Here is a 26,383-nt window from a genome sequence, read left to right as displayed (position 1 = left end):
TTTTTTTTTTTTTTTACTATTCTCCCACCCTTACCAGTCTCCTTGCAGACCTGAATAATACCAATCATCTCATGCTTAGCATAACTGTAACTTGGACCAATTCCATTCACAATTACTATTTTTTTTAAAGCTTTTATTGTGAATTGAGTGATAGTTTACATGGAAAAATACCGGTTTTGCTCTCATTCTATCGTATTTCATTTCATTGCAATGATTATAATCCCCTCCGTGCATCATCATTCAACAGTGTTTGCTTCTATTCCCTGGGTTTTTTGTTGTTGTTTTTTTTTATAATGGATGCAAAACCACTCAGGATTATATAATTATTTAACATCCTGCCAGCCTGTCTCCTGGCTGCCAGCACACAGCCTTTCTCTTTCCATGAGTCTAGAGTCCTCCGTCTCTGGTGTCATTGCTTTTCTGGATAGGGTCCCCCTTTCACTCAAGCTCTTCTTCTGTGATGGTCCTGGGTCATCATTATTTTCAGTGATTATGGTTATTGTGTGTTGTCAAGTTGTTTTCACCACATAGTGACTAGATAGTATTTCCAAGCTTGTAAATCTCTATGGGCTCAGAAAGGCTCAGATTTGAACTACTGATCTTGCAGTTTGCAGCCCAACATGTAACCCATTATGCTCCTTAAGTGGTTATAGAAAATGATTATTCTTAAATTATCAAGCTGCCTTTAATATCAGAATAAGAGAGTGCCTTATAAAAACTATTGAATCTAGATAATCCTATCTAAAAGTTTGAGTCTCTTGCTGTACAGTCCACTTCAAACCTATTTTTTTTCAGCTTAAAGACTGATTTAAAATATTTTATTCATTCACCCTTTAAACCAAAAGGCATCAATGTAGAGTTTTTCTAACGAGAATTGTTAATGGATTAAGATTAAATCTATCATTTTTAACCAGGGAAAATTTCTTCTCATTTATTCTCAGGCGGACTCATGTAAAAGAACTATTAAACTGATGAGCTGCAGTGTTTTGACAAGCATTTGTAGCGCACAAAAAATCCCAACCCTTGAAATCTCACAGGAATACAGTTATGTATTCACTGGGAAAAAAGAATGTCCTATTTAAAATCTAGGACAGATCATGTTGATATGGAATAAAGGAAATAGGTTTGTGAACAGTATGTCCAAAATTAAAGACTAAGTTACTGGCATACATCTAATATCAACAGGAAATGTAACTACTCTTTGAAAGTACTCTAGCACTGTTTTGCAGTGTTAAGTACATTAAAAAAAAAAAAAAAAGACATTATTTGTATTGAGAATATCATTGCAAAAACAAGGATGGGAAGAAAGAGCAAAGATCTGGGAAAACTCCCCATGGTAATAACAGGGAGTAGAGAAAACCCAGTAAGTATTATTGAGGAGTATAGATTGTTTTATTTCTCCTTCCATGATGTAACTGCCCAGTCACCTACCTCTTAACATCCCCTGCCTTGATCGACTTTAAGAACACAGTAGAAAGTTTAGGGGCAATCCAAAAGGAACACTTTTCTCAAAGTTACCACATGATTTTAAAAACTCTACTTCATGTTCTCAGAGTAATGGTGTGGTGTTGTAGGATAAGGACTGGACTGCTAATGCAAGGTTGATGGTTCAAACCCATCAGTTGTTCCTCAGAAATCCTTGAATTCTGGACTCAACAGCATTTAACAAAAACTCCCTGTTCTGAATGCTCCTTCATGTTTTCTGTGTGTATGTTGCACATTTGGAATACCTGACTCTAGCTGGACGAGTATTCCTTCTTCGGTTTAATCATTTTGCTTAGGTTGAAGTAAAGAGATGATGGTGATGATGATGATGAAAATAGTACTAATAGTGAATTGTTCAATCCATATATTATTTGAGAAGAGCCTAATATAATACAAAAGCATCAAATACATCGGTGATAGTCCCTTCACAGTTTTAGTTCATAAATTGTACATGTCACACATTTCTTCTAAGCGGTTATTCTGCATGTCCCTAGTATTCATTGGAAAAGAAAATAATGATATGATCTCTTTCCTGGGTTTGCCTAATGTTGAAAGCCATATATAGACTTGTGTGGACCTTCATTGTTCCTATCCATAATTCTATGAAAAGACTGTAGATGGTTTATTGTTTCCCTGAGGAAGAACTATGATCCTCAAGTCATCTTCAACATATTAGAAATTGAGTCAGCAAACCTTTTTTTGTGTGTATTTCTCTGCTGCCAAGTAGTAACTGAGATAACCTTGCCTTTAAGGTGGGAAAGCAACTGATGGACTCTTTGAATGAATACATTTCGGTGAATGTGCACATTTCCTTAAATGCCTTGAATAAAACTGACCCAGAACACACATTCTTACTAAATTTGCCAAGCATCCCCCTTCTCTTCTTGTAGGTTTTCCACAATGCCTCCCAAACCCAGAGGGTAATAACAAACATTTAAAAGTAACTTTTGTGCGCTGGTTAATTTAAAGCATACAACAAAGTGCCTCATATCAATTTTCCATTAACGACTACTCATTTTGTTAGAAAGGAACCCTGATGATACTGTAGGATAATCAATGTACTGCTAACTGCAAGGTGGGCAGTTCAAACCCACCAGTTGCTCCATGAGAGAAAGATGAGTGTCTCTGCTCCCATAAAGATACATAGCCTATAAATATAGGGGGGTCACTATGACTTGAAGGTGCTCTGGTAGCGAATGGGGTGCGAATAGCGGTTGAGAATCAGGCTGCGAACCACACGGTCAGCAGCTTGAAACTACCAGCTGTTCCGTGGGGGAAAGATGAGGCTTTCCACTCCCGTAAAGATTTACAGCCTTGGAAACCCTGTACAGGGTCTCTATGAGTCAGAACCGACTCCACGGCACATAACAACAACAACAACAACTACGACTTGGAACCGACTTGATGGCGCTGAGTTGGTTTGGTGTATTTTAGTGGATGACAAACGTGCACACTCCCACATACGTATTCTCCAGCAAATAAATCAGGGGCCCAACCAACAGCAGTTGTTGATGCTAAACTTATCAAGCACATCACCTTTGAAAATGCATTCCTTAATATACAAAGATTTAAAAAAGTCATCATGCATAGTTTTCATGGAAACATTTCTCACTTTCAAGAACACACAAGCAGATAAAAATTGGATTGTTTTCTTACCTTTAGGAAAGCAGGCAAAAGCTATACTGTTGGTGGAATAGTGTACCAAGTAACAGACTTTTGTACACTCTTTCTTACGGGTGGTACACAGTCTATAGGAAAAGTAAATATATAGGTATATATAAAATAAGTGTGCACACAATACTCCTTATTCTTCCCTCTCTTTAGCAGAAGAGGCTGTGGTAGAGGCCATAGACAATATTCCCCCTCTCTGGTAGACCAGTTCACCACAATTCAGGTACCTCTGAACATGGGAGTACTGGTATCTCTCTAGTTAAGGCAGTAAACTTTACTTTGCATGGGTTGGAAGAACTGAGAGACCAGCCTAGAAAACATTCATCTATATGATCAGAACATTCTTTTCTTCCTGTTGACATCCCATTTTCTCAGCCTAGTCCAGTTATGCTGACCAGCTTGCTTGGTTAGTCCAGAGGATGAAACAAATAACAGAATGTTGAGCATGTTAGTATCCAAACAAATGAAGAAGCAAAATGACACACAAAAACATCATAACATGTTAACACAGCATAGGAGTGAGTTCCAGAGTTTTCTAGACATCATTTTGTATGTAGGGTTGAGTAGTTACTTTCCAGCAGTCTGAGTTTGTTGTTTGTTTGTTTTTAATTTTTGTCTTTTTTTTAAAATCAAATACCACCTCATATTGCCATTTCTACTAGTTTATGTAACAAAAGCTTTCTTTGAGGACAACACACATTTTTATTATTTCCTTTATATTAAAAGTAAAATCATAGCAAAAACACATTAGGCTATAAACATATTTTTTAAATGTCTTCTTTTATATTTGACGTAAGTAAAAATTGTCACTCCTCTCACACATGAATCTTTGCCATACAATGTGTCCATTGACTTAAACCAGTCTTTCATGTTATATCTATCCATCCTTTATTCCAGACAGATTCAGATTATTAGTCCTACGTCCCTACAGTGAAAGAAGGGGGTATGCCCAAACTGCTCACCTGCCTGCCAGCTCCAGTTACCATTGACCTGCCTGGAGAAACAATCTGTAGCTGGCCCAGCTAGCTCTGAGTGAATTCTGCATTACAAATGAAATATTGGATTAGAAAATGCATACTAGTTTAGGACAAAGGTAGTATAGGACCACTCAGCATTATGCACTCTACTCCTCAATGAAGAAGAGCATTTGACCAGAGGACAATTCACAGAGCATCTTCTGGTTCCAACCAGTCCAGGTATGGAAGGCAGCAATCCTTACACACCCAACCCAACAGAACCATGCTGCTACTTAGTTAATATCATCCATCCAACTGGCAAACAACTATAGTGGCTGGCATGAGCACAATCACATCCTCCTCCCGTTTGTCTGATATCTACTAGTTTACCATGGACATATACCTGCCAAGTCAGCAGTGAAAAGTGCAGGGAAATATGCCAAATTCAGGAAGCAGCTAAAAGAACCAGAGTTTGAGCAGTCCTTTTTCCTAGAAATGGAAATAGAGAAGGCAGTCTCTTGACCAGATCTAAAACTATCCAAATTAGGTGAGGCCCTTTTTATGTGCTAACAGCAGAACTTTTTGTTTATTTATATCAATGAGAAGTCAATGGTGGGCTACACCTCTGTACTCTCAAAGAAGGCCGATTCAAGTACAGAGACCAGCAAGCATTGGTCCAACCCTAAGTAATATGCCAGCAGGTCACAGATCAATTAAAATTGTGAGATCGACTTTTTGTTTATTTAATACAGAAGGGAGTTTGTCTTTCAAATAACTGACATTCTACAAGAGAAGCAACCTACGAGGAAAACTGAACTTGTTTGGGGAAAATCAGGCAGTGCCAGGGCAGTTCTATTTTTTGCCCAAATGAAGCCACCAAGCAAATTTGTTGTTAGGCAGACATGTAGCTGCAGTGCAGGTTTGGATGAGGAAAGCATGCACGCACCAGATGGTCAATTGCAAGGATGGACTAGCATTGTAAATATGAGGACACAGAGATTAGAGAATACAGTGAGACCAAGTGTTGGAGAATAAACATGAATGAGGTGTTAGGCCTGCTGCATTCTTTCATTTGTACTTCATACTAAGGCCCCTTGTTCCTTTCAGATACCTTCTTTTAGAAGACAGTGTATAGAATTCACCCATTGGAAAGGCAGGTACTTTTTTCAGTTACATGACCAGTGGGGATTTTTGTGTGTGTTTTTAACCAGAGATCTTTATTTAAATCCAGGAAATTATTCTTGGTTACCCAAGTTCAGAAATAGAAGATCATTTGAGCTACATTTAGTAATAATATTTCCTGTCATGAGATGAGTCTTTTCTGTTTCTTTAACAGTTTTCCACAACTTTTTCCATATACAAGGGCATTCCACAAAGCTGTGGAAAAATTCTATTATCATTTAATTCCATTTGCCCCTGGATATTTTGAAGCCCCCTACTATACATACACCTTTGCATTGATTTTCCAAATGTTATGGCTATCAGTAAGATTACTGTTTCTACATTAGTGATTCATTTGTATCATCTAAGATGATAGCTTACATGTAAATACTGTATTCAATTAAATGGACTTTATACCACCAGATCAGCATCAATGCTAAAATTTTTGGAGTTACTTCCAACATGGGCTTAGATGGACTATTCTAGAATGAAATCCTTTCCTATTAAGATGCATTCATTCTGGATTTATGCTGTCCAACAGAGTAGGCACAAACCACAGGTGACTATTTCAATTGGAATTATTTTTTTTTTTAATTCAGGTGAATAGCATTATTTAAATGCGCAATAGCCACATGTGGCTAGTGCTTGCTACACTGGACAGCAGACATATGGGACATTGAAATCATTACAGAAAGTTAGATTGGGCAGCAATTATGAAGAAAAAGTCTTTCAACTTCTCTTTGGGACCTTTGAGAACTGGGTCATCAGAAACCCCAATGTTTGGAGGTACATGAGTCTCCTCCTGTGGTTCAGCAAGTATCTAGACAAAGTCTTTAAGATGTTTTAGGGAGTGTCTACACAATACCAAAAGAGTGAAATTATCTATCTATCTATAGCTATATATAAATTATATTTATATATAATATATACCCCACTCCTCACTTAAGAACGTGGGTAGGTTCCCAAAACCAGCTCATTATGTATTATGTGGGAATTGGAGTTATGAGAAAGTAGGGGATAATTGCATGATTACATCAGATCACAAAATAGAAGCTGACGGTACCATAACTGCCCAAATGCATCATTGCCAAGCCACTGAGTGTAATGGCCCAGTCAAGTTGACAAAAAAACATCATCACAACCAGTCTTGCTCTCATCTTGCACTTGGGTAGTCGTTAGTCTGATGCACACCGTTAGTATGTAAAAGAATTGGATACTTGATTTTTCTATTGTCATAAATGAAAATTGTGAGCTAACAAGAGAGTCTGTAAGTGAGGACCGGACGTATATATTTTTGTTTTAAACTGCTTGTAAGACGAAGCCTCTATTTGATTGCATTTCTCTGTACACTCTCTGACTTGGCTTTATGTAGACACCAGAACAATGGTGAAACCAAATCAATAATACTTGCTCAAGGGAAAGGCACTGGTTAATTCCAATTGGAATCATTGCTCCGATTGGCAAAGCTGATAAAATATTTAAATTAGTAAGATAAGGCCTCTACCTGGGCAGCCGTCTTTGATCTCAGGTGATTCATCTCTTTGTAGACAACATAGCAAGCAATGATACATGTCACAGTACATTTAACTGAGGAATCTTTTATCAACCATCATTATATTTTTTACATACAAGCTGTAGTGCCAAATACAGGAGTCAAAAATAAAAGAACGGTCTGCATTGATATTTTGACAGTTACTTATGTCCTGAGTTTTATTTGAACCTCTGCTGCTCTCTAAAATTGTGATTTTAGTTATGTCACTTGATTAGGCTATGGCTCAGTCTCTTCAGGAAAGTTAGAATAATAAAACCCAGTCTGCAGAGATCTTATGAAGACTGTAGGAAAGCTTCCACACAGAAGATTCTACACAAGAGCTGTTTGTAAAGGTAGTTGTAACGACCAAGGTCTTAATGTCAAACAGCTTCAACAAGGAAGGGGCCTAATCATTAATAGTTAATAGTTAATGACTCTGGTTATTAAGTTGGATTTGACTTGATGGCATATACTAACAGCATGTATATATATATGAACATGTATATGTATGGAGTCCTGGGTGTGGTGTTATACGATAATGTACTGGACCGCAAAGTCAATTTGAACCTCAAGGTAGGCAGGTGAAACACACCAACCACTCCTTGGAAACCCTATATAGGATCGCTATGAGTCAGAACCAACTTGAGGGTACTGGTGGGTTTGAACTGCCATATCAGGACTACTCTTGCATATGTACTGTCCAATGTTCAGAATTATTAAATAGTTTTGACTCATAGCCACCCAGTATATGGTTTCTGAGAAGCAACTTGTGGGTTTAAACAGCCGACTTCATGGTTTGCAGTCCACACCAGGAGTCTATATAAATGCACATATATATGTTCATGAGAATATTTTTTTGGGAATCAGTTCCATATGTTGCATTGTGTTCAGTATCATTTAAATTGTGCCATCATATCTACTCAACCTATCATGCTGAAATGCATTTCAAACAAAGCTTCTTGGCTTTTCTTGTATTGGAAGCAAATGGATATCTACATCTAATAGATTGTTTACTCGTTACACCATACTTAAGACATAGACATTATTACTTCCATTGCATCCAAAGAAATGCTCAGCTTCAGAAAGTTTCTTTGATTCTCCCAAAGTCATGTAGCTGGCAAGTGAAGTGGCTTGGATCTGAAAGCCTCTGCCGATATCACATTCAATATTGCAACAATTCTCTATTAACTTCCCTTCTTCTCAGTTGACCCATTGCTTGGGAGACCCCAAAACAGAATGTTTGATTCTACCTCCTAATTCTATTTTCTGAATGATACATCATTTCTGTTTCTACCTTTTCTTACCATAGTCCTTCTTCCACTATACTGGCCTAGAATATATTCTGTGGGAAAGGTGAAGTGAACCCCAGTATTTTAATTAACCTTTGTTATCTGTCTTCCTATTTTCAAAGTTTTTCACAGTGTTCGATCAACCAACTATTTCTAAATGGAGATGGACCACAAACCACAATCATTTATCCTTGTACACTATTTGTCAAGTCCAAGTCTAGGTGACTTCTTGATTTAAAAATAAATAAATATATATATATATATATATTATTTGCAGGGTGAAAAAAGGTTATTTCAGTGATTTCAAAACAGGGGCTCTTTTCCTCTTGTTATTAAGTCTGTGGTTAAACAAATTCAGTTCTTAATTGAAAAATAATAGGTCTTGAATGCCCTAACGGTCAATCTCAAAACTCTAGCTTAAAAACATCCAATAGCATGAGCATCTGAATCTGTTTCGTGTTTTATCAACTGGTCAAAATATTCCTGGGAAACAGATCTAAGAAGTTGTATTTTTAATCCGAGATTCATTCTTATTACTACATTTTGAATGGTGTTAGCTATTGGGAATTTTATGCATTTATGATCTTAACTGGTCTTGTTGTCTTACAAATCGATGTTTGTAGAGTCATCATGTTTGCAGTCATTTACAAGGGTCACTAAAGACTAGGCCTAACGTGTTTCAAATATTTCATGAGGAATCTGAAATGTGACATTTTGTCCCTTATTCCCTCTAGTCTTTCTTGGTGAAATTATCCTGCAGTACTGTGGTGGATGTAGCTCACACATGGTGATGCCATTAGCCTGGTTGTATCTGGGCCAGTGTATTTAGATTAAAATTTGCCAGCCATCTTCAGTATTCTGTGGGTGTGTGTATCCTCTAGTATCTTACTTAGTAGATAATGATAATTTTCTCCAATTCACTTGACAGTACAAAGAAGGTATGCTTCCAAAGTTCTTAAATATCCCTGTCTCTTTCCTAGTGTTACAGTTCAACTAGCTGTGAACGTTCTTGTTTCCATAAAAGGAAGGGAGCAAGAAAGATGGCTTACAACCTGGCATGATATTTATGTCAATTAGGTAGTTTATTACCAATGGGAAGGGGAGGTTTTACACATCTGAAGTAGAGCCACTTAAGTCTTATTTCCAACACAGAGGAAAACGAAAATGATGCCATGAATAATTCAAAGTTCAAAGAGAAGACTTAGCATTAACGAAGGCAACTCAACTATGAGACAAGAATGGTCACAATAGTTCTCCAAAGAAAGGCAAACATACACCACATTTTCTAGAGCTTCCTGAGGCAGACTGGATAAAATAACAGGAAAGGAAAGTTACTTACTGTTTGGATCTACATTTTCACACAGTTCTGTCTTGGCTTCACCATTAGGTCTGTCACTGGGTTTGTGTGACAGTCGCGATGACATGGTGGCTGCTGTGACTACCGCCTTGAAGCTTCGCTTCCGCTTCTGGACATTGAGTTCGGGGTGGAAAATGATGATGTACACTTTCGGCATATATAGCATCCCCAGAGCCACGGACGCACTTAGGTTCATGGAGATTGTAAGCGTGGTAGTTTGTATGTAGAGCTAGGAGACACAACACACAAGACACTATTACAAATCAAATGACTGTAGAGGGAGTCTGAACATGTCAAGTGATGTCAAGAATGATTACATGGTCAAGGAGGGGAAGATATAGGAGGAAAAATGTAGCGCTCTACAGGGACTTCTGATAAAAAAGGAAGACAAAATGGCTGCAGGTTCTGGAAATGTGCATATATCAACTGATAAAATGCCACTAGGTAAACCCATGTGCATGTCTGCCCTACCGTTAGATCCTACATAGAATTTCAGAGTCTACTTCAGTGAAGTTCCTTTAATCAAACTAGGGCTGAATATGAACCATGAAGATTATAGAAACAAGTAACATGGTTAATTTTTTTTTATTCCCTCACATACACAGAGGATTCATATGCTATAATCTCTTGCAACACAGAGATTCTGGGACCATACTTGAAGACTTTATGTCAATATTTACTTAATTGTTTTATTACAAGAGTGTACATACTCTTATAATAACCTAAAAATAAATTAAAAATTTCTCTCAAAATTAACTCCTTCTTGCTTAGTGCTTATAAAACCTCACTGATAAGGGATCAAGATCTGAGAACATTGGTTTGTCCCTACTTTCTGTACTGACAAAGTGCTCAGAGATTGGAAAACCTTATTCTGAACCTGTCTTCTTTGGGGATTTGGATGATGACCCATCGCTTTCCTGGTCTCTTTCAGTTTTGTGCAACAATGTGATCTCCTGCAGGAAAGTAGTAAGGGCGGGCACGTACTTGGCCTACAGTGGGTTCAATCATTTGCCACGCTGGTTTATTTGACAAGGCAATGGTTGTAGGGTGTAGGGAGTTAAGAGATCAAGAAAGAGAAAGTTACAGACAAGGTGTCTGGCTCCAGTTTTATTTGGAACGCGGACTCTAATGATCCAGAGCCCTCCTTTGCCCAGACATGTTTATGTATTGAATGACTTGTAAAGGCCAGATTACACTGAGCAACTAGCTCTCAAGACCTTTCACATCAGTGGAAAGCTTGATTCCTTGATATTCCACAACCCCACAAGCAACCAAAAATAACATCAATCAGTCCTGCACCGTCCCCATGATAAGTAGCAGGTCAGACCTTTGTGATTCTTAGGATTTACAATGACTGGCCCTTTCTTCCTAGATCATCTTAGTCTGAAAAGTTCACTGAAGTCTTTTCAGCTTTGTAGCAGCGTGCAAATCCTCACCGTCAGGCAGGTGATGGCTGCACATGCGGTACACTGGATTGGAAGGGTGACTTACATGGAAGGTGAATCCTCACTGCCCACTCGCACTGATTTATTTTTTGTCTTTCTAATGAACTCCTATTGGTCAGCAGTTCGAAACTACCAGCTATTCCGCGGGAGAAAGATGAGGCGTTCTGCTCCCGTAAAGATTAACAGCCTCAGAAACCCTGTATAGGGTCGCTATGAGTTGGAATCGACTCCGCGGCACACAGCCACCACAACCAATGGACTCCTAGTGTGGTGCTGTGGGTTAATGCACCAGACAGCAAAGGGTCTGAACTGCAATGTCAGTGATTCAAGCTCACCAGCTGCTCCTCAGAAACTCTATATAGGGCCACTATGGGTTGAAACCGACTCGATGGCACTTCACAATAATGGACCCCTGGTGTGGCACTGTAAGATCAGTACTGGACCTTGAACCACAAGATTGGCAGTTCAAACGCACCAGCTGCTCCTTAGAAACCCTATACAGGGTCACTAAGAGTTGGAATGAGTTCAACAGCTTTTACCAACAACAGTAACAACAATGTCCTCTTTCATGTGATGCATAGATTATCTTGCTTAGTCTTGAGTACTTCATACCATATTTTTTTAAATCCTCCTTATAATTTCTTTAGAAACATGAAGAGTTGGTGATCTATATAAGTCCCTGCTTTTAAACTCAGTAGTTCTGTACACTTTACTGAGATCAGGCTAGCTTTCCATTAAGACTAATTCCATTCTGGCTGGCTGTCCTCAATGTGAGTTTCCCTCACATTGGCCAACCCTGATGGTTGAGACATGCAAGAAAAATCCAGATTCTCTTGGAATTTCCTTGGGTTTTGATCATTGATTCTTAAGTTTACCATCAACCTAAATGAATTCTTAGAATCCAGTTTGGGGTCTTGAGCTGAATGTCTTTTCTAGCACATACCATAAGTAATTCCTATTTTTTTTTTTTTTTTAACTCGAGGATTTAGAGAATTCGAGTCAAGTCAGAGAGGGGGTTTTGCGTAGTAGTCAAGAAAAGTAGTTTCTGAAAGTTTGCTACATGGAATCCTTGGTAATTACTATTTCCTCTGTCTTTGGGGTTCTCATCAACAAAATCAAGATTGTAATAACTCCTGTCTCATATGGTGGTTGTGAAGGTTTAGCTAAAACATACATGAAAAATGTTAGCAAAGTAGCTGGGAAATATGAAACAAGTGCTTATGAAATGTTAGCTTCTACATGGGGCCCTGGTGTGGTACTGTAGGATCACCACTGGACTGAAACCACAAGGGTGGCAGTTCAAACCCATCAGTTGCTCTTAAAAACTCTATAAAGGATGGCTGGCTACTAGCCAGAACCCACACGGCAGCACTTAACAAAAATAATGATATTTATATGGAGTCAACGGTGACAGAGTGGTTTGGGCTGCTAACGGCAAAGTGAGCAGTTCAAATCCACTATCACTTCTAATGGAGAAAGATAAGACTTTCTGTTTCCATGAAGACTTAAACAGCCTCAGAAATCCTAGCCAGGGTCATTATGAGTAGGAACTGAGTCAACATCATATAGCCACCACCAACCATCAGTGCAGATATTCTTAAAGGGTTTTGTTGTTAGGGGTAGATCTCACATTAGGTTTCCTCTGTCAACACTATCATATAACGAAACTTTTTACATCAAGATAACAAAACAGGTCTATTTATGATTAAATAATCACCGGTTGCCATCAAGTGACTCCGACTCATGGGGAATGAATGTGAGGCAGAGGAGAGCTGTGTTCCATGCAGTTTTGTCATTGACTGATTTGGGGGAACTAGATCATCAGACCTGTCTCTTAAGGTGTCTCTGGGTGGACTTGACCCTTCAATTTTTCAGTTAGTGGCCAAGCACATTAACCATGTGCATCACCCAGGGATTCCCATGTCGGGCAAGTATACTAAGAGCACACAGATTCTGGATCATTTCGTTGCTAGGCAGGGCTCTCAGCAAAAGCTGCCCCAACCCAAGAATACTGAGTCCTACACCGAGGTATAAAGAAAAATGGTGTCTCATGATACACATCCACATTTCACCCAACTATGAGATGCCTTGTTGCTTCACAGCTCAGTGTAGAGCTTAGTGTTTGCTGAGTTCTCCTTGTCTGACTTAGATGACTCAAAAGCTAAGAGGTTTGAAAGCTTGTTAGATAGTGTTCAGCTCACAAGCAGCTTGGAGTCAGAAATTTGTCATTCCTTTTTTTTAAGCATGGAATCAGTTTAATTGACATTACTCTGAGAAGCCGCAAGGCAAGGCAATTGTTGCAACAGGGACAGGTTTTAGCCTTCGAAAAGCATACCATCATTTCAATACCACTCAGAGGAAGAGAGAGAAAAAGACAGGATTTAAAGAACAATTGACTGGACACAGATGCATATAAGACTGAAACTATTAGTAAAAACCCACTTACAGATGTCTGAGTTCATCTAAATAGTCTCATCATTCCTACAATGTCTTTAATACTAAATGCATGCTATAAAAGTGACTAACAGAAATGATTACCTTTATTTCTATGAAATAGAATTAAGAAGAGAGCACTGGGGATTTTTGGAGGGAAGCTGTCAAACCACTGATATAATATAGGAGGTTAACTATTTTCCAGAATGGCTGTGTGTGAGATATTCCTTACTTTCATCCTAACTTGCATTATTACTGTTAAGTGCCACTGAGTCATTTCTGACTCATAGTAATAGACCCTGGATAGGGTTTCTAAGGAGCAGCTGGTGGGTTTGAACCACTGACCTTTCAGTAAGCATTCCAGTGCTTATTCTCCACCAGGACTTATATCAGTTCACCCTTTTTTATTGATACTTGGGCCTGTACGGACCCACGCATGGGATACACAATAGTGATCATGGCAGGCATATCCTCTGACAAGAGGGAACTATATTCTAGTGGGGAGGAAGGTCATACAGAAAATAAATGTACAAATTTCACAAAGGATGCTCACTGAATCCTTCTTTTTAAGCATCGTATATTGGTTCTTACTAGTCTCTTGGAACCAACTTGATGGTATCTAACAACAACAACATATTTCATTAGGTAACAGAAAGACATATGGACAAACAGATAGGTATACATATAGCGATGCATGTGTGTCATGCTGTGGTTAATGCTCTGGACTGTAAAGTCACAAGATCAGAGGTTCAAGCTCACCAGCCACTTCTTGGAAACTGTATACAGGGTCGCTATGGGTTGGAACCAACTCGATGGCATTTACCAACAACAACAACACACAATATACATATACCAAATAATGTAATCAGTGCTCTGGAAGACATAAAATCAGATCACAGAATTGTAAATAATGAGAGCAACTAGATGATTAGTGGACCAGACCCAGTGTTTCTATGTTTTGTGTTTCTCATTTAGCAATTTTTAAAAATGCAATTGTATGTAAGGTACATCTACACACAATTGCGTTATTTATTTTGATAGACTAGAATTCTGGTGTGGTACTGTAGTATAAGCAATGGACTGCTAAATAGGTGGTTCAAGCCCACCAGCCACTCCTCCTCAGAAACCCTATACAAAGTCGATTAGAATCAGAATTGACTTGTGGTACTTAACAACAACAAGAAGACAAGCTGTAGGTGAATGCAAATTGATTTATGGCTTATAAGCACAGTGATTATGTCAGACTGGAAATCGCCACCAGCTGAGTAGTTTGCATTTGACCCGGAGCCCTAATAATGTGCTTATTCCCACATAGCACAGTAAAAGTTGATTGAGCGCATTCTTGGAAAGGTCAGTGTGCCAGTTCCCAAGTCATCCTAATGCTCTTCAGGTGACCTCTTTGAGATACGTCACTGTGATCTTACTGGATAGTGTTCAGGTAGCCTATACACAGATGGGGTCAGCTCTCTGGCTTTTGTTTTAGACACACTGCTGTAAAGACTTTTCATTGGCCACCAGTCCCACTGGCTCATCAATTTATATTTCAAAATTCCACCCCCTCCAACTACAATGCTGGAGGTTTGCTTTTTTATATAGCCAAAACTGGCACTATTTTCTATGTTGTAATATCTAAAAGGTTATTTACTATTCCTGTTGGTTTGAGGGCCTCAAAACTGTTAGGTTTCTGCCTTGTAGTAATTTAACATACAAAAGTAAAGCGTTTTCCCCCACTGTTGGCCTGGAGAGACACACTTCTGCCAGCTTCCATTGATTCCTTTTGAATCTGGACCACGTTTATCAAGACTGAGCAGCCTCTTTGCAGAAGATGATATCAGATTCTTTCATATAATGGGAATAGGCTGGCTCTTTTTCCCTGCAAAATTTATTAGGCAATATATAACAATGATCTGTATTACTTCGTAAGTCTACCAATGAACTTCAAATAATAAAGTTTGAGCTTTAAGTATTCTGCTTCAAAAAATACTATTTGAAATTTACCATGTCTGTTAAGTGCAAAAGTCTCTAATCTCACCAAGATTTAATGTTATCTTTACAATTCTAATGAACATAAAAAATACAAGGCTCAAATGAACATACTGATGTAAAATTAGTGGTTAAAAAACAAGAGAGCTTTGCTTGGCATTTCTTGGGCTTATTTGATAGGCTTCAAGCTGAATGTGTCGTTGACAAGTATACAAAGTCAGACTCTCACAGAAAGAGTGTTCTTATCTTAGTTTTCAAAGCCATAAAAAATGGCTTTCCAGTTGAACTTTGACAGTTCTAATGATTTTAATCATGCAACCTTTGTCTTTCCTCCTACTAGTTAGGGCTGTTTGTGTTGGTCTTCTCTGTTCCTTTTTGCAATGTTCCATTTCTGTCTTGCCACTGACCTATGATTGTGTCACTCCATTCCTCTTGCAAAATTTGCTTCTTGTTGTTGTTAGGTGCCATTGAGTTGGCATTGACTCACAGTGACCCTACGCACAGCAGAACAAAACAATGTCCAATCCTGGGCCAACCTCATTACTGTTGCCACACTTGAGTCCATCGATGTTGCCACCTGGCCAATTCATCTCATTGGGGGTCTTCCTCTCTTTCTCTGATGCTCCATTTTACCAAGCACCATATCCTTCTCCAGTGACTGTTCCCTCCTGACAATATATCCAAAGTATGATAGACGAAGTTTGGCCATCTTGGCCTCTGGGGAGCATTGTAGCTGCTCTTCTTCCAAAACAGATCTATTGGTTCTTTTGGCAGCCCATGGCACTTTCAGTATTCTCCTCCAACACCATAATTCAAAGGCATCAATTTTTCTACAATCTTCTTATTCACTGTCCAGCTTTCACATCCATATGAGGTTATTGAAAATACCATGGCTTGGGTCAGGTGCACCTTAGTCCTCAAGCTGACATCTTTGCTCTTCAACACTTTAAAAAGTTCCTGTGCAGCAGATTTTCCTAATGCAATGCGTTGTCTGATCTCTTGACTGCTGCTTCCATGAGTGTTGACAGTTGATCCAAGAAGAATGAAGTCCTTGACAACTTCAATCTTTTCTCCATTGATAAGAATGTTGTTTATTGGTCCAGTGGTGAGGATTTTTGTTTTCTTGACATTGAGATGCAATCCATATTGAAGGCTGTGCTCTTTGATCTTCATCAGTAAATGTTTTAAGTCCTCTTCTAGTTACCATCAAATCAGCAACCCCATATACAACAGAAGAGCATATTGTCTTATCCTGCACCATCTTCAGGATTGTTGCTACACTCAAGTCTCTTGTGGCTCTTGTGTATTTTGAATGCCTTCCAACCTAAGGACTTATCTTCTGTCACTATACTGGACACTATGCTGCTGTAATCCATAGAGTTCTCATTGACTTAATTTTGGCAGTAGGTCACCAGACCTTTTTTTCTCATCTGTCTTTGGTTGGAAGCTCCACTGAATTCTTCACCATGGAGTATCCTACTGGTATTTGAACACAGCTTCCAAGTGGTGACATACAAGCTATCAAGTACAAGAAACTGACAAGTAGTGGTCACCTTGTACCAGACCATAGTTTTCCCTGTATATGTCTTTCCTTCTGTGCTTGTGCAGTGATTGTAGATGGCAGAAGGGCCCCTTACTTCTGTCCTAAGAGGCATTATCCAGCATGCACTAACAAATGTTCCTGGCTGAAGGGTAAATACCATCAAGTAGAACCTAGGCTAGTTGAACGACCTATCCTGACATGACTCTATACTCTGAACACAACTCACAGACACTCATATGTGGATCAGCTGAAGTCCAAAAGGAGCAAATAATTATAATGAGAATGCTTAGAAAGGTGTAGACAAATAGCTACTCAGTCCATAATCCTAAATGGAATAATGAATGAGGTTGTGTAATTGGGCAAGGGAATAACACTCACAGTGATAGGAGTGAAAGAAGGAGAGATTGTACCTGACCAAGGAGTAGGGGTTGATTTGTTCAAGGCTTTTATCTTGCCTTCACAAGATCCATATCCCTTTGCTTTTGCTTCTAAGGTCTTGGATCAGAAATCTAAAAAGCACTATTTCTTTTCTGTCTTTTTAAACATTTTGTTGTGTGTAGGTGAAAGCTTACATAGAAAATTAGTGTTCCCGAGCAATAGTTCACTCACAAATTCTTCAGTGACATTGGTCACAACTTCTGCAATACATTAGCACTCTACCTATTTATTCACTAGGTACCTTGTCTGGCTTCCTGTCCTCCCTGTCAGCTCATCCTTGGTTCGGAGGAAGCGTTGCCCTTTTTGTCCATTATAGTTGGTTGTTCTGAAGCACACATTCTGCATGGGTGCTGTTGTTTGGAAGATGACTTCCAGGCGTGTCTTCAATTTCCAGTTACAAGGTTGTGTAAGAGCAAGAGTTTTGGGGATTCCTCTAGTCCCTTTTCTGTCAAAATTTCTGGTCTTGGGTTTTTTTTGTTGTTGCTTTTTGTTTTTGAGGGGCAGTGTTCTGAATTTTGGTCGACATTGTTTTACTCATTCTAACCTGGACTTTTGATTGAGGTCTTAGTCAGAGTGATCAATAGTGGTAGCTGGACACCATATAGTTCTCCTGGTCTCAGGTTAGAAAAGGTCATGTTTCCTGTGAGCCCTTAGTGTTTCTGACTAATTGCTTCCTTGAGTTTTTGTTTTACTTTGTTCTCCAAAAAAGGTCTGTTTCTTGAAGGCCTGTGCTCTAGTCTACTTCGTCACCTTCTCTGAGTCTGACTCTGTTGTTGTTGTTGTCATGACAGAACAAAACGCTGCCCAATTCTATACCATCCTACCAATCCTTGTTATATCCAAGTCCATTCTTGCTGCCACTATGTCAGTCCTTATCACTGGGGATCTTCCTCTTCCTCACTGGCCATTTGTTTACTCTAACCATTCATAACTCCCAATTCCATGTCTCTTTCTTTTTTCAAGTTGGATGCTAATATCAATAGTAAGGACTCCAGACATCTGGCTTGCTTTAGCACTACACATATGACAAAGATAAAAATCCTGAACATAGCCCAAGAAGCTGTTCATTGTACAGCTTCTGCCTTCCTTCCCACACCTTCTCTGTTGTTGTTATGTACCATTGTATCAATTCCAGCTCATAACAACCCTGTATAGAGTTTCAGAGGAGCAGCCAATGAGTTTGAACTGCTGACCTTGTAGTTCAAACCAACCTCATGGTCCAGTGCTTATCCTACAATACCACACTAGGAAACCCTCACCTTCTCTAAGTCCCCTGTATTCATCATACTATCTTCATTCTCAAGGCATTTGCACATATTGTTTCCTCTGCTTTTGATGCTGTTCTGAGTTATTTTAATCTGTCCTCAGTCCTCCCCCCACTCATCTGTCAATTTGTCATACTATGGTAGCTTGCACGTTGCTGTAATGCTGGGATCTACACCACCAGTATTAAAAATACCAGCCAGGTGACCCATGGTGGACACGTTTCAGTGGAGCTTCCAGACAAATACAAACTACGAAGTAGGAGAGGTAGACCACTTTGGAATGATTAGCCACTGAAAACATTTTGCGTAGCAGCAGAACATTATCAGATACACTTCTAGAGATGAGCCCCTCAGGTTAAAAGGCATTCAAAACACAACTGGTGAAGAATTACCTCTTCAAAGTAGAGTTGAGCTTAATAATGTGTATGGAGTTAAGCTTTTAGGATCTTCATTTGCTGATGTGTCACAACTCAAAATGAGAACAAATAGCTGCAAACATCCATTAAACAATAAAAATGCAAAATATACGATCTATGAAAATAGGGAAATTGAAAATTGTCAAGATGAAATGGAAAGCATAAAAATCACCATCTAAGCATCAGTGAGCTGAACTGGACTGGTATTGGCCATTTTGAATCAATTATATGGTTTACTATGACAGGAACGGCATTTTCAAGAGGAATGCTGTCAAATTCATTATCCAAAAGACTGTTTTTAGATTGATTTTGAAGTACAATGTTGTCTGTGATAAGACAGTATTCATACATCTACATGAAAGACCGGATTAATACCACTATTATACAAATTTACGCAACAACCACTAAAGTCAGTGATGATGACGTTGAAGAGCTCTACCAAGGTCTTCAGTCTGAAATTGATCAAACTGGAAACAGGATTCATTGACTATTACTGGTGGCTGGAATGTGAAAGTTAGAAAAAAAGAAGGATCAGTATTTGGAAAACATGGCATTGGTAATAGAAATGATGATGGCAATCTCATAATAGAATTTTGCAAGACCAATGACTTATTCATTGAAAATACAATTTTCAACAACATAAAAGGGACTTGGATCTCACCAGACATAATGCACAGGTTGACTACATCAGTGGAAAGAGATGACGGGAAAGCTCAATGTCATCAGCCAAAACAAATCCAGTGGCAAACTGTGGAATATAACATCAGTTGCTCATGTGCAAATTTAGACTGAAGCAGAAGATAACTGAAAATAGTCCACAAGTGCCAAAATATGACTTTAAGTATAGCTGATCAGAATTTAGAAACCATCTCAAGAACAGATTTGATACATTAGATATTAATGACCAAATACCAAAAGAGTTATGGAATGACATCAAGATCATCATATATGAAGAAAGCAAAGAGGTCATTAAAAAGGCAGGAAAAAAGAAAAGATCAAAGTGGATGTCAGAGGAGACACAGAAATTTCCTCTTAATCACAGAGAAGCTGTGTAAAATGAAGACATGAGAATGTCAAAGAGGTAAGCAGAACATTTCCAATGGCAGCTTGAGAAGCCAAAGTCAAATATCATAACGACATGTGACAAGTCCTGGAAACCCAAATGTGAAGAACACACTCAGTATTTCTTCAACTGAAAGAAACAGATAATATTTAAGTCTGGGGTTGTAACATTGTAGGATTCTATGTGCAAAATACTAAAAGATGCTGAAAATATCAAACGAAGAGGGAAGGAATGCACAGAGTTACTGTACCAAAGAGAATAATTGATCAATGTTCAGTCATTTCAAGAGGTATCATAAAATCAAGAACCCAAGCGATACTGAATGTACCATGGACTACCAGAAGAACAAATAAATCTGTTTTGGAAGGAGTACATCCAGGATGTTCCTTAGAAGTGAAGATGACAAGATTTTCTCGTACTTTGGACATAGTATCAGGTGGGACAAGTTCCTGGAGAAGGGCATTATGCTTGGAAAGGTGGAGGATCAGCAAAAAGAGGAAGATCTCAGACAGTATGGTGTGACACAGTGGCAATAGTGAAGTTGGTGCGGAACTGGGCAGTGTTTGGTTCTTTTGTGAAAAAAGCCACTATGAATTTGAATTGACTCAATGATAATGAACAATACCGACCTGCTTCCCATCTTTCAGGTTCCAACCTATTTCAAGAAGGCCTTTTCTTCTTCACATCTTAAGTTTGCCCTTCTTGCTCTAATTGCTCATAAACATTATTTTGTTTACTTAATCCATCACTATTTGTGATTATTCATTTATTGTTTATTTAATTTGTCACCTTTCTAGACTTTCTGTTCTCTGAGAGCAGGAACTATATATTTTGAATTACTGTACAGATCCTTCTTGTTGTTGTTAGTGTTGTTGAGTTGTTTCTGACTCATAGTGACATTATATAGGGTTTCCAAGGAGTGGCTGGTGGGTTTGAACTGCCCACCTTGTGGTTCAAACTGACCTTGAGGTCCAGTGCATTATCCTGTATCTCCTGCCACAGATTAAATGCTTAACTGATTGTGGCCAAATGAATGAAAGGCCCTTGTGGTGCAAGAGACAAGCACTTGAGTCCTAACTGAAGGCTTCATGATTTGAAACCATCTAGTGTTTGCAGGAGAAAGACCTGAAAATCTCCTTAAAGATTCCATTGTAGAAAACCTTATGAACTGATATAAGTAATTCTCAAGTTGAGAACTGAGTGGCTACAAATTTGCTACCTTGGCCAGAGATTAAGTTCCCCTGTGAACTTGGTTGAACCTCAGCATAGTGATCCTGCTTGGTCGTCTTAGAGCAGGTGGAGGTCTGGCAACATCTTGCATGTGGGATCCCCAGCTGGTCTCCTTCCTCCCTGCCTTCTTCGGATGGTGTCTGTTTATGGTGGACATGTGGCCAGAGACGGGCAAGGATCATGTGGAACCTCGGCAACCTAAGACAGAGCCATTGCCATGCTGCAATGAGTTTCGATGACGGGTAAGACTGAGGAATTCACACTGACCACCTAAGACAGGCAGCGTCCCTTAAACAAATAATAAATAAGCGGGAATCTGATACAGACCGTGCAGACCTGGTCAGGAGTACAAGTCCCCGTGGGCCCAAGCGTTGCTGACCATCCAAACCATAGGCTCTGAGGATCAGACTTTAGCCACCTAGTAGACATAGCAAAATGTCCCTTTTCTGATTATTCAGTTATGCTGGTTAGTAATTCCATACATGAGCCCTGGATACCCACAGATAAATGTAAAAACCCTCCCTAAAAGCCGAGACTGTAAATTCCAAAAAGGCAAAGTTTCCCCACCCCCCAAAAAAGCTAAAGAGGATATAGAGAAACTCTGTTAACTGATGGTATGTGGAGGGGATTATAATCAGTGTAATGAAACAAGGTATATGAATGTTTGAATGTGAAACCGATGATGTGCCCTGAAAACTTTCACTCAATCCACAATAAAAACCTTAAAAAAAAAAAAAAAAACAACAAAAAAAAAAAAACCTTATGAAGCAGTTCTTCTCTATCATATGTGGTTGGTAAGCCTCAAAATCCTTCTCATCAGTTCTTTGCATACCATTAGCAAGCCAAGAGTGGGGTTTCTGTGTGTGCATATAGTTACTATGCTTGATTGCTAATTGGAAGACCGAAAGCAGTAAAATGTGTAATGAACTAGAATAAGAATCAGGGATTCTGGATGGAGGTGGAGGTTCTACCACTTGTTAATTTTGGGGTTTCTAAATCCATGACTTCATTTCTAATACACTTGTCACACATTTTCCTCATGTCAACAAACTGACTTCTGTTCATGGTGATGGCAGCTGTGTCCATGTGGAATTGTACTTCATTGTATTTTTCAATGACTGGCTTTTCAGAAATAGATTTCAGGCCTTCCTCTGAGACACCTCTGGTTGAACTCGAACTTTCAGCCTCCAGGTTAGTAGTGCAGCATGTTAACCATTTACTTTCTGCTCTCACACGACCTTTGCTGAATTTTGCCCCTTTCCCTGGTATGTTTTCCCACTTCACCCACTTTGTTGTTAATCTATTCATCCTTTAGATCTCAAGTAAAGCATGGCTTGCTGAGAAGAAACAATTCTAAAGACTAGGCACTACTGTGTTGTTATGAGCTCCCAAAGGAATCATTACAGTTCTCATCTAAACACTATTTGATCCCTGTGATTAAGATGTTTCTTCCCTACCAGGAAGAATGCCTTGCAGAAGGAGGGCTTAAGATGGAACTCTTGAGCATGCAAAAGTAGTCTTTGGCTTATCCTTGGCATGATCCCAGAGAATGGAGAGTCAGAAAAGTCCCTAATGGAACATTATCTGATAATACTGCCAAATATTGAAATCCAATATCCAGATATTGAAACAAACTAAAAATGTGACTTTGGAAGAAATGCTTCCTTAAAGTAATCAACCAAACTGGCATGAATGGAGAAAAGTCATTGAGACATTCTTTTGCGTATGTGGCATGACTCAAAACATTGAAGAGAGAGTTGCAGACATCCATCAATAATTATAACACAGAATGTACAAAGTTAAAAATTGAGGGAAATCAGAAGTCATCTGAAATGCAATGGAATGCATCAAGATCAGTATCACAGACTTTAGTGAGCTAAAATTAACTGGTATTGGCCATTTGAATTAGGTGGTCTACCATGCCAGTAATGGGACATTGAGGAGGTTTGGAGTCACATTCATTGTCATAAAGAACATTTCAGGATCTATCCCGAAGGATGACTCCATTAAGAGATAGGGTATGTCTGCAAGGAAGAACAGTTAACAGGACTAGTATTAGAATTTACAGCAACCCCCTACTGCCATAGACAACTGAACTGCAAGATTTGTATCAGCTTCTGCAGTGTGAAACTGATAAAGAATACAGTTAGCATACACTGATAATTACTAGTGATTGTAACATGGCAGTGGAGGGGCTGGGAATGACCCTTGCTGTAAGGATTTGTTTCCTCTTTTGAGCTACTACATGCATAGGTGTAGGTCAAGTTCATCAAATTGTATCAGATTATTCTTTTTTTCATCTTCTTTCTTCTTCTAGTTGAGCTCTGATCATCCTGTCATTGAAGCCAGGTCAATTGGGTATTATCTGCACGTACGGATGTTCTTGTGCATATGCCCTCTCTTCTTATCAACTGGATGATTGACTCTCCACTCTAGTCCTCTGTGGCTATGTCACTGACTCTGGGCCCAAGAGTCCCCAGGTCTTGCCACACTGCTGGCCAACCAGGTCTCCACCCAGGTTCACAGAAGTCTATTGACCGTTGTAGGGCTTAGCTTGCCGCTTCCTTGCTGTTTTTCCCTCACTTTCATTTATCGGTGATGAACGTGGTCACCAATCAGAGCATGTATGCCCATTGACTCTTAGTCTTGGAAGGGAATTTGCACTGAGGGGACCCGATCACTTGCCTTGATGTCTCCTGGGCAAGCAACTTGCTTGTTCTTGTAGTAACACCAGAGGCACAGCAAAGAATGGGGCAGCAGCAGAATTATGGCATGAGACAGTAACAGTCAGTCTGCCTCTATTGATTTGTATTTTTCCTGTAGGTCTTTCTTTCAAGAAGTATCTTCTGTTCTTCTAGCCGCTCTAGTCTGCTTGTCCTTTCAAGTGGAAATTTCCCATCTCTGAAGATCTGGATATGGTTCAGGCTTCCACCTATAGTCTTATGTAATGTAGAGGCTCCACAGGAAGCCTCCTTCACTGGGCATGTTGTACCCCATTTTAGGTATTCCAATCAGTTATAGGCAGAAGACGGACTTACAAGCGTTCTATGGTGATGTTTCTGGCTATTCCTTTCTCTCCCCCTCCAATGTCTATTTTATAATATAATGCAAGGAAAACCAAGATTCAAAAGACAGCCAAGCATCTTAACATTATTCCCCCCTTTTTCCCATTCCAACCATGTCTCAATCTCTGTATCCCAGAGCCCTATTGTTCCAAGGTTGTGCATACATCGTTATTTATCTCTGTCCCACTTAACCCATGCAAACCTGCCTAATTGTTCTCCCATCTGCTTTGTTCTTCCATTCCCCTCTCACTTTGTGTATATTGCCCCCCTCCCCAGAACCCAAACTATCCTGTATCTAATCCCTGCCCTGTGCTCCACCTTCCCCTCCCTCCCCTCCCCACCAGCCCCACAGCCCAGCAACCAGCAAATAATCCACCCCACTTTAGTATGGGTTATTTTTCTTAGTCTTTTACAGTAGTGGTCCTGTGCAGTATTTCTCCTTTTGTGACTGCCTAATTTCACGCAACATAATGTTCTCAAGGTTCATCCATGTTAGGTGGTGGCTGGAAGTTTCCTTGTTATTTTTCAAGTTAGCATACTATTCCATTGTGTGAATGTACCACAGTTTGTTTATCCATTCTTCAGTTGATGGGCACTTAGGCTGTCTCCATCTTTTTGCTGTTGTTAATAGTGCTGCTGTGAACATTGGTGTGCATATATCTACTCATGTTGTGGCTTGTATTTCTTGTGGGTAAATACCAAGTAGAGGAATTGCAGGATCATAAGATACTTCTATTTTCAACCTTCTGAGGAAGCACCATATTGCTTTCCAGATCTACGAAGTTTTAATCTGATGAAATGCCAGTGTCCAGAATTCAAAACTCTGAATTTTCAGCAATTCCAGGTGAACTCTCCACCCACTAATAAAAGGGAGGTGAGCAAAAGATTTGACCCACAGCAACCCTGTATAGGGTTTCCAAAGAGTTGGAATCATTAACTTTGTGGTTCAAATGACTTTGCATTCCAGCACATTAACCACTGTGCCACAGCAGGATACCTATATTGACTGTGTTGTTGCTGTTGTTGAGTGCCATCGAGTTGATTCTGAACCATAGCAACCCTGTATAGGGTTTCCAAGTAGCGGCGGGTGAGCTTGAACCACCGGCCTTGCAGTTCAAACAGCTTTGCAGTCTGGTGCATTAACCCACAGCACCACACCAGGAATCCTATATATTGACTGTAGTGATGGCTAATTGGGTGTGTACATAACTCAAAATTTGTCTGATTGTACCATTTAAATATGTGTAGTTAACTGTTCATCAATTTTATTGTAATCTGTTTAAATAAACAAAGATAGGGACACTGTAATCAATTATGAGTTTAAAGAGACATAAAAACCAGATACAATCCATGAATATTGATTTTATTTTGAATTGGGAGAAAATCCAATAAGACATTTTTTAGAGTAACTAGAGGGTCTTAGCTTTGGGTCATATACTGATAATATTATGGAGTTGTTAAGTTTTGGGGGTAAAACAATTGTGTGGTACAGTGACTTTTTGGATATGACTCTTCAAGTTATGGTCTTTGTAACATCCATCAACTGACTGGCTGAGATCATGCTGATTTGGTGTGTTTCCTCTTTTCTTCATGGGTCTGGGTAAGAGGAAGCACTGTATGATTCAGTTGTGAATGCTTGTTAACAGTGTTAATGGCGATTGTAAAAACTTAGAACCTTAGGATGGGGTTTGGTGAATTTTGCCATCTTGTTGGGTATAAAATGAGCCAACTCAGAAATAATAATGGAAGATCTGTGTACCAACAAGAAAGAAAAGTGAGGAGTGGCCAGTGTCCTTTGGATTAAACCTCCTAGACCCAGGAGACCAAAAGCTGTGACACCAGAGGCACAGCAAAGAATGGGGCAGCAGCAGAGTTATGGCCTGAGACAGAATGGTGGACTTCCTCGTCCATGGAGTAAGTGAAGCTGAGTGACTCTGGCTTGGTGGCTCATTTGAAAAGTGGAGTGTTTCCAGCCACTTAATCTGGAAGCTGAGTGTAATAGTTACAGTTCTGTGTCAATTTGAATAGGTCAGTCTCTCCAGTGGTTTAGCA

The 26,383-nt window shown here is 39.3% G+C and overlaps 1 protein-coding gene across 3 annotated transcripts in view; it reads right to left on the bottom strand.

The window, feature by feature from the left end:
- The window catches only part of GRM7 (glutamate receptor, metabotropic 7), a 1,560,849-nt gene that overhangs the window by 90,727 nt on the left and 1,443,739 nt on the right, over nt 1-26,383 (bottom strand). For 2 of the 3 annotated variants that reach the window (XM_006846628.1, XM_006846629.1), the window contains exon 9: nt 9,433-9,679. In XM_006846628.1, the coding sequence (XP_006846691.1) occupies nt 9,433-9,679 (247 nt within the window). Of the gene's footprint in view, nt 1-3,141; nt 3,234-9,432; nt 9,680-26,383 lie in introns of all 3 variants that reach the window. The other variant, XM_006846627.1, reaches the window with a different exon arrangement.

The sequence above is a fragment of the Chrysochloris asiatica genome, unplaced genomic scaffold (genome assembly GCF_000296735.1).
Source record: "Chrysochloris asiatica unplaced genomic scaffold, ChrAsi1.0 scaffold00028, whole genome shotgun sequence".
Classification (NCBI taxonomy): domain Eukaryota; kingdom Metazoa; phylum Chordata; class Mammalia; order Afrosoricida; family Chrysochloridae; genus Chrysochloris; species Chrysochloris asiatica.
The sequence above is the reverse complement of the archived record's forward strand: the minus strand, read 5'-3'. Positions and strand labels throughout refer to the sequence as shown.